Here is a 9590-nt window from a genome sequence, read left to right on the forward strand (position 1 = left end):
CGGAAAACACAATGAGCATGAGATCGGTAGGGAACCAACGCTAAACGGGAGTTGATTAAAATTAGAAATTTGGCTTGAACATTTAAGATCAGGATCATCATTAAACCGGAACGGAACCTTTGATTATTGTTAAACTTTTGAAAGGGAGATCGGCAACAAAAATGGTAACAAAGATCTAGTGTCAGTTCAATTTCATTTGTCAACAGAGATCAGGAATATACTTGACTGGTCAGGAGATTCGACAATGGGTTTGAGAGATCGGTGAGTGATTTAATAGACCGGTAAGGCTTTGACTGATGTGAGGACTTAGTATTGATTCAATTACTTGTGAGGAGAGATCGGAAATGTGGTTAGCTGTCAAAGGGAGACTTAGTACTGGGGATCGGTTTCAAAATTTATTAATTCTGGGGATCGGCCAAAATATGGTGTCGACATACTATTATTATTTTTTTAAGTTTGAGCCAAAAGCGGCTTTACCTTTGACACGGTGTAGAAGACAAATCGGTGAAATTTCCTTTTGATGTGGAGGAGGAAGCCTGCCAAACTTTAATAGTAGGTAAAAAAATCAGGGTTGGAATTTTCTCAATTGGATTCCTCTATGTTGATTTTTTTTTTATTTATGAATTAAATTAATGAAGAGGTGGCCTTAATGATGGGTGGAAGGGATTGAGGTTGCTATTTTTTGTTTTCTTTGATCGTGATGTTGCTTGAGTTTAAGCCTGTCATTGTGAGAGGTAAAGAGTTTATATTTATTTGGCATGTTAGAGTGGGTGGTATTTTAGATAGATTCATGTAGGAGTTGTCTGGTTCGAGTGTTTTGATTAATCAACAATAAGATGCAGGTCTGTTGGGAAATGGGAACTTTGAGCTAGTAAGTGAGTTTTGATGGGAGGGTACAATTTAGAGTTTTTGGAATAGGGTTTGAAAGTATACCTTGGAGTAGTGATTTTTTTTTTTAATTATTGGAGAAGAGTTGTATTTATTGTTGCTCCATTTTTGGTCTCGTTGGTGTTGTTTTGTTGTAGACACGTCTGTTATTTTGAAAGGTTAAGGTAGAATAGAGGTACCTGAATTTTTTTTTTTTTTTCGCAGGTTCTCCCCTTTTGGAGGTTGGAGTTTTAGTAGGGTATCGAGAGGTCTTCATATGGGCAGCAAGGAGGTTCTTCCAATGTTGCAGAATCTTTTTTGTCTTTTTTTTTTTTTTTTTTTGCTTCTCCTCTTGCTGCTCTCCTGGGTGTTGGGCTGTCGGTTCTGGTTGCTGGTTCATTCCCATTTTTGCCCAATTTTAAGGATTCAAGTCCTTACTCAATCTGTCAAATCTAGGTTTTATGGGCTTGAGTTTGTGCAATCTACGTTGTTCTAAATGTTTGCAAAGTGGTTTGTTTACTTTCTGCAGATTTGTTGTTTATGGTAATGCTCATTAGTAGTTCGCATTCTTGGTTGGCTATGCTTTTTGCTTACTCAATTCATGAGCACTTTTAGGATATGTTTTCTCTCTTGAAAGAGTTCTATTTGAGGTCATAGGTTTGGATTTCTTTGCTATCAGCTCATATTTCTTGGAAGTGTTGATAGTTTCTTTTGGTGTTACTGTTTTCTGTTTTTGGAGTTTATATTTGATTTTCTTCTCTTGTACTGTTCTTGCTCCAGTAGGATCTTTGTAAGCCCTTACTAGGGTGTTCTATTCTTGATCTTTTATTAATAATAATACTTTTGATTAAAAAAAAAAAACCCATCCATTATGAAGGCTCTTTGTTTCCCTCCTATAATCTCATTCAGGAATCTCTGCAACTTGTGAGTTAAAATATTTGAGATAATCTTGTACATGACATTATATAACTCAATTAGCGTCAAGTCGTTCATGGATGGGATGCATTTGACCTTCGGCACCAATGTTTTGAATTGCATTCCGAGGCAAATGACCATTCTTAAAGAAATTAAGTACTGCCATGCACCCATCCTCTCTAATTATATCCTAATATCTTTGGAAGAAAAGGCCCATCAGTCCATTTATGCCCGGGGCTTTCATTAGGTTAATAAAGCAGCTCTTCGTATAAAAATCCTCATTCATGATATGTGTGACCCGCCCATGGAGACCCTCTATTTAGGAGTGAAGATTTGGAGGCTACCAAGATGTATATATGTCTGTAAAATAATCCATAGCCATTAATTTGATGCCAGCTAAAGAGCTATACCAACAGCCACTCTCATCCAAAACCCTGCAATGAAGTTTTTTTATACTTGTTAGGCTAGAATAATTTTATTAGTCAAAATCATTAAAAATAAGTCAAAATATATATAAAATCGAAATTAAGTAAAATTAAAGTAAAATTACAATTTTAAATAGTAAAATCGTATAAAAACAAAATGATTTTATAATTTTATAATTCTACGATTTTATATTTTATATATTTAAAATTTTATAATTTAAAATATTGATAAGTTGGTGAAAAAAATATTTCAATTAAAATTAAAATAACTTAAATATAAAACTCAAAAATATATTAAAAAGTTTTTTTCATAACCTCTTTATGCTTAAATTTATATTAAAGTTTATTTTTATATTCATATAAATATGATTTAAAAAAAAATGTTAAGTAAGCTATAAAATCTAACGATTTTACAATTCGATTTTCTAATATAATTTTATAGCTTCTTGACTGATTCTAGATTAAAAAAGCGGATTTGACAACCTTCCTCTTTTCTTCTAACAATAACTTTAGCATGAAATAAGAAATATTCCTCTCCTCCCACAACCAGCCCCAACCCCCACCCTCCTCCTCCCCCTTCCCTTCCCCCCCGCCCGGCGGAGCTGCAACCAGTTCTGACGAGATTCTGTGGCCAGAATTGTTCCTCTTTATTCACCTCTGTCACCAAATCCTTCTCAATATTCCAAATGAGACCCCCATCTCAGTTATTCACGTTCGATTTTGCAACTGCCAACTGATTTTGCAACTGCCAACTGATTTTGCAATAATTGAAGTCGAACTCCAGAAGTATGGAGTTTATGCCTGTTCCAATTAATAAGAGCATATAACGACACTTACTAATTTTAAAGTAAATGTTTGATATACCAGAATTTTCATTACCGCTAGTCCAGGCTGATGAGATATTGGTACAAGCTTCCAGCATATTAGCCCATCAAGCATTAACAGCAAAGTCTTTCTTCGCTTTCTGAGTATGTGGATCAAGGTCAACCAATAGCGGTCAGTGATCTGAGCCCATCGGGTAGGGGAAAAGCAACTGAAGGGTGGCCAGACTCCTGTCTAAGCGCTTTTCAGTGTGAGCTAGTCCACTACACCTGTTGTACCAGGTCATCTTTTGTCCTTGGAAACCCATATCAAAGAGCCTCATGCCATAAATAAAATTCCGAAATGAAGAACACTGAGAGAGTTTAATTTCTCCTCCACCCAACTTTTCATCTCCAGATAATTAGGAATTAAAGTCGCCAATAATCATTGCTTCAGGATAAATATTGGGATGGTAATTAATTAGAAAACAAAATTGTTCTTTCCTCAGTTCATCATCAGTGCTAAGATACACAAACGCTAAGCTCCATTTCCATTCTTAAAGTTGCATCATGCAACCTAGCATGAATAAAACTAGTTCCTGCCTTCAAAACAGTAAGATTACAATTATTTCATATATGATTCTACAAGGCCTCCCCATGAATTGTTTCGTTAGGAGGCACTTCCATAGCAGCTATAATAACAGGCTTGATGGTTTCAGTGGTCTTGATAATTATCAGGAACAGAAGTCTATAGAAAATTGCCATTCCAAGCAAGATTACAACATCAACCCATTTGGAATAGCCCATTTCCACTTGCCATGCATCTCTCAGAATTTCTTCACCATTGATCATGTGAGCAATACCTCCTGCAGCTTGATTACTCTGAAATTTTAGCCCTTCAAACTCATTCTTGAACAGTCCTTGGTATGCATACTTGTGGAAGGCAATGTAATATAAAGGGTACTTCCAAAATGGCTTTGGAAGATCATTGGGCAACCGAAAGAATCCACCACCTAAGGCCATCAGCCCTTGAATTCCAGCACCAGCTATAATTCCCATCAGAAAATTAGGCACAATACTCGCTATAGCCATCATTACACTCTCTACCAGTATCATGGAGGCAAATATTATGGAAGCAAAGCACAGAAAGTGTTCAAATCCTTTTTGAAGTCCAGTAAGGTAGTAAGCTATAGCTCCAGGAATCAGTGAAATCACTAACAAGAATGGCATGGAAGATAATGTGTTGGCAACAATAAACGCAGTGGTTTCATAATGCCCATTTAATCTTTCTCGTACAAATACCTGATTCAATGTAGTTGTAAAATTTGTTTAGTAATCGATAAGACAAAAACCTGAATAAGATAAGACTTTCTTTGTTTGGTCATCTCCAAACCTGTCATGAAGTTTCAAGTTCAATTGAAGTTAATTGTACCAAAAAAAATTAAAATTTATAGTCTCTTACTTGGATAGAAGCACAATAGTAATTAAATCTCTCCAATAGTGTCACTGGAGCTCTAATTTATAAATCCCTCAAATTAAACAAAGCTTGAATGAAGATACTCTTTATAGAAAAGGAAAATTACCTTCATTTCTTCCACGAAAGAAGGGAATCCACCAATGGCCATAAACGTGAGGAATGTAGATATAAACATAAGCAGTGAACCTCTAGCCTGGAACAAGGGAAACAAATATAATGAAATTAATTTTGATACTCTAAGCTGTTTACAACATATGTTTAAGTGACTAGTTACCTGGATGGAACCATAGCTAGAGCCAAGATCATAATATATGGTGGCCAGACCAAAAGCCAATCCAACATAGATAAATAGGCGCAACCGGTAGTATCCTATGTCTCGGTACATGTTCACAAATGATCTTCTCGTTAGAACAAGACATTGATTAAGGAAACCAGCATGACTTCTCTTCTTCTCCAATATTGCTCCAAAATCCTGAAATCCACACAAAAATAATTCAACTTCGATTCTTTATAAATTTTTTAGTAAATTAATTACAAGTTAAATTTTCATTCATTGTTTATTTACCTTTTTATTTATTTCTGTTACCTTGTTTTGCACTTGTTGGTAAGTTTCAGACGATTTATATGATCGTATGAGGGTATTAATCACTTCTTCTGTAGGCATTGCATCACTCATTCCTTGCTCAAGATCCTGGTCATAGGAGCATTCTTAATCAGATTTATGGGACTGCCCACCCCACCAACACCCCCTAACACAACCACCCACAACACACCACCACCCACACCACCCCACCCCCCCCCCCCCCCCAAATACCCACACCCCCCCAAAAACCAAAACCACAATGTCGGAATTCGAAGATCCTGTATCAGTGAAAAAGGATGATTTAGTGAACAAAACATCTCACAGGACAGGTTGCTTCTCGAAACTGCGACCTTTCAAGTTACTTTACCGTTATACCAAGATCCTGTATTGATACAGTTAATTATTTCCCTGATATTCAGTCATCTATTAATTTGGATAAAGTCACAAATTTGAATCTCTCCCCTGTGAGTGGAAAAAAGAAAAGAAAATTATTATTAAATGGTTTATATAACTTACCCTTTCAAAATCCTTGTTAATTGTTTTCAAGAAGTGATCAGAAGGGTTCTGATGGATTGAGCAGGGGAAGCCATTCAAGGTGAAGAACTACGTAAAATCAAGAGAATGAGTAATTATTGTCTATTTAATCCTTCAATTAGTGACTCCAACAATTACCATGAATCAGTTAATTCTATGAAATGTTTCAAATACTAACGTCATTGGCTGCAGAAGCAGGACCAAAATACACCATTTTACCAGAAGACAGGAGGCAGAGACAGTTAAAGAGCTTAAAAATTTCACTGCTAGGCTGATGAATGGACGAAATGATAGTTCTTCTGATTCCATCATTCCTGTCCAAGCTAGCAATTCTGCTCATGACATAATATGAAGCTGCACTATCAAGGCCACTTGTGGGTTCATTAAGGAAGAGAAGTTTTGGGTGTGTTAGGATCTCTATGCAAATGCTCACTCTCCTCTTTTGGCCACCACTGAGGCCATTAGCTCCCCAGCCTCCTATTCTTGTGTTCATGGCATCTTGTAAACCCATTTCTCTTATTGTCCTCTCTGCTCTCTCCTTCTTTTCTGAGTTGGACATTAAGTCTGGCAATTGAAGCTGAGCTGAATAGTAAATCGCTTCTCTAACTGTTAATGTTGTGACCAAATTATCATCTTCCGTCACATAAGCCTATTACAAGTTTACAAATAGCAAAAGGATAATTAGTCACAGGAATCAAAAATAATTTGTTGTTGTTACTGTTATCATGTCACATATTTTATAATATTCATAGATACAAGATTAAATATAGAAGATTATTAAAATTTAAATGGTTATATAATTATTATAATAAAAAAATTTTATAAATTGTATTTTTATTAAACAATAATCAGCATTTATTTATTTTTAATAAATTATTTATTCTATTAATTTTAAAATAATTAGAAAAAAAATTAATCAAAGAAGGTACCAATCACATTTAGGTCAATAGATACACTCCATACACTCAATCTAGCATTCAAAACCATATACTTAACTTAGCACTTAAAATACTAAGTGAAAAAATATGATACAAAGACATTAGAATATAAAATAAGATGTAAAGATCTCAGAGGCTTTTTTTTTTTTCTCACCATTTTCCAATGTCATTTTTTATTTTCGTTTTATATTTTTTATTTTCTAAAGCATTCTATTAGATATTTACACTTTATAATATTTAATTATTATTATTTTGCTCACTTTAAAATATTTTTTAGCCTAACGATTGCCCTTATCGGAATCAGCAACAGTTCTAGTTACATCTCAGCTAATTTAACGTTATAGTCATCACTACCAAAGTTTACACTACCCATTTGAGTTTTATTTAGTCAAAATGGCATGGGAATATTTATTTTCAAAATTATGAATAAATAAGTTTAATCTTAATTAAAATTTAATTAATAATAGAAAAGAAAATTTTTTTTTTAGTCTCTGTGAGATATGTCATAATTAACACATATTTCTCTCAATTTTTAAAAACTTAATGACTTTGTCCCTTGATTTTGAATAAAAAAAAAGCCCCTAATACCCTCTTGATGAAAAGCACTTAAGTATAGAATTAATAAAAAAAAATCAGGGTTAAAACAACAGAGTTTTAAAAAAATCGAGTGACATATATGTTAATTATGGTAAATATCAAGGACTAAAAATAATTTTTATTAAATATAATAAAATATTAATAAATTAAAATATTTACTTAAGGTTATTTTAGTTCTTTTGAAATTAATAAACAGAAAATTAACAGAAATTTGAATGGAATTTTAAAGATGAAATCATTGAATTTTAAAAACTAAAAGACATTTGTGTTAATTATGGCATATTTCAAAAATTAAAAAGTAAATTTTAATAAAAATAAAATAAAATAAAATAAAATTTTAATTTTATCCTGCCATATATATATATATGAACAATAAAACTGTAATAAAAGTAATATACATTAAAATAAAAAAACATTTTTAATGATGGATTTAGTGTTGGATTAAAAATTCATTATAAATAACATTAGTGATGATTCTATCACTAATATTTTAATAACAAATTAAAATCAACCATGAAAAGTTAATTTTTTTTTACTAACGATAAATTAGCAACGAATTATCATTGTCGATGAAGCCTTTCGGCAAAGTTTTTACAACTAATCCGTCACTAAAGATTAGCACAGTGTCATTGAAAGTAATAGGAAAAAACAATTAAAAATAATATATAATTATTGAGTTATTTTAATTATCCTCACCGATGTTCCATAAGCGAGCGCTTGTTTACGGCCGTTGATAAGGATCTCTCCAGTTTGCCTTGTATTTGAATTCAGTCTCCCTGTCATATAATCTCAACTCAGTTTCAGCCTTTAATCTTATACATATCCATTAATTTTTATATATTTTAACATTTTTAATATATATGCACTGAGGCCATGTTTAGTTCGGTAATTAGAAAATAAAAGTAAAATATGTATTTTTTAAATTTTATGTAATTAAAGATATTCAAATTTTATACTATTTTTTATATATTTAAATAAATTAAAATTAAAAAGGAAGGTTTTAGGGTTTTCAAGCAAGGTCATGAGTTTCTAAAAAAAAAAAAGAGATATATATTGAGGATTAACAGGAGAAGCACCAGTTGAGATTAAGAACAATACCTGCTAACGCATCAAGAAGGGTTGACTTGCCACAACCTGAAGGACCCATTATAGCAAGAAGTTCTCCAGGTTGGGCATAAGCAGTGAGACCATGAAGGATTGGCTTGCTTCCATTTTGCCCGTTACGAACTGTCACCCATAAATCCTTCCAACTTAAGAATACATCATCATCATCATCTTCTTTCGGTGGATGAGTTTGAACCATGTTGAAATCAGAGGTTTCCATTTCCAGTGAAGTCGTGATTTCAGAATTATCACGCAGAGGTGATGAAGAAGAAAAAGGATGCTTAGTTTTATTATAAAGATCAATTTCATTTGGTCTCTGTGAACGATGAAGAAAAGAAGCCATGGGAGGAGGGTGTTTGAGATTTTGTGGATATTTTCTTGAATTGTGTTCTTGCTTTTTGTGGATATTTTCTCATGCTAATTAGTTTTATGATTTTTTTATGGGGTTGTATGAGCATACAATTATATATATATATATATATATATATATATATATATATATATATATATATATATGTACGCGCGTGTGGGGTTGAGTGGACTAGACCTGTTCAGGGTTGGGTCAAAATTCTAACTGTGTCAATTTAAATTAAATTGAAATCCATTAAAATTGTGACTAAATTGATCTTAAATCGGATAAAAATTAATTAATTTTATTCTAAACTTAAATTAGATTTTTTTATTTAAAAAATAAAATATTCATAAAAAATACTAGAAAGTTGAATTTAATCAAAATGAAATTGAATTAAGTTAAACCAAAATCAAAATAAAAATCATGAGAAGATATTATGAATCAATTATGTTCATATCTGCAGTGAACCAAAACCATTAAAGTCATGTTTGGTATTGAGTTTCAGAATCTGAAACTATTTTTCTAAGTAAAAATATCATTTTAGATACTATTAAAAAAATTAGAAAAAACTATTTTATTATTTTAGTAGTCTTATGATTAAAATTGGTTAAATTTAACTTTTAATTATTTTTTAATATCCTCTAATTAATATATTTAAAAAAGTAATTTTCTCAACAACAACACCAAACATGTCCTAATTTTAAGCTGTATCCAACCATAACCAACTTTCCTCAGACCTGACGTGAATTTATAATCAAACTTTAATTATAATTTATCTAAGATTTTCTTTAGAAAAAAAAATTAGCTGAATTCTAATAAATCAAACATATTTTCATTTCTTTTAAAATAAAATTTTTTAAATTAAAAAAATTAAAATTTTCCATTTTAAATATGAAAATTAATTAAAAAATTAATTCAATTAAATATTTGTAAAATTTTTATATTCCAAATAAGATAAAAAAATTGTAATAAACTAATTCAAATATTGTAATTATTAT

General features: G+C 31.7%; 1 protein-coding gene and 1 long non-coding RNA gene across 2 annotated transcripts; one reads left to right on the forward strand and one right to left on the reverse strand.

The window, feature by feature from the left end:
- The first annotated feature begins 434 nt into the window (after positions 1-434).
- On the forward strand, positions 435-1637 carry LOC110646502 (uncharacterized). Its single transcript, XR_009150560.1, has 2 exons — positions 435-556; positions 1093-1637. It is a non-coding gene; the product is annotated as an uncharacterized LOC110646502 (long non-coding RNA).
- A 1792-nt stretch (positions 1638-3429) lies between these two features.
- Positions 3430-8641, reverse strand: LOC110646499 (ABC transporter G family member 1-like). Its single transcript, XM_021799951.2, has 8 exons — positions 8235-8641; positions 7833-7912; positions 5780-6250; positions 5584-5670; positions 5050-5175; positions 4759-4956; positions 4591-4677; positions 3430-4309 (listed from the first exon to the last, which is right to left on the reverse strand). The coding sequence occupies exons 1-8, from the start codon at positions 8581-8583 to the stop codon at positions 3650-3652; spliced, it is 2058 nt and encodes a 685-aa protein (XP_021655643.2). The 5' UTR covers positions 8584-8641; the 3' UTR covers positions 3430-3649.
- Positions 8642-9590: the final 949 nt, after the last annotated feature.

Source organism: Hevea brasiliensis, chromosome 8 (assembly GCF_030052815.1).
Source record: "Hevea brasiliensis isolate MT/VB/25A 57/8 chromosome 8, ASM3005281v1, whole genome shotgun sequence".
Classification (NCBI taxonomy): Eukaryota; Viridiplantae; Streptophyta; class Magnoliopsida; order Malpighiales; family Euphorbiaceae; genus Hevea; species Hevea brasiliensis.

Excerpts from the sequence above, each read along its gene's own strand:
- LOC110646499 (XM_021799951.2), bottom strand. The coding sequence starts at position 8,583 with ATGGCTTCTTTTCTTCATCGTTCACAGAGACCAAATGAAATTGATCTT. Across the intron at positions 4,957-5,049 it reads TAACAGAAATAAATAAAAAG|GATTTTGGAGCAATATTGGA; the intron begins GTAAATAAACAA and ends TGTGGATTTCAG. Across the intron at positions 4,310-4,590 it reads CTTTCGTGGAAGAAATGAAG|GTATTTGTACGAGAAAGATT; the intron begins GTAATTTTCCTT and ends ACATTGAATCAG.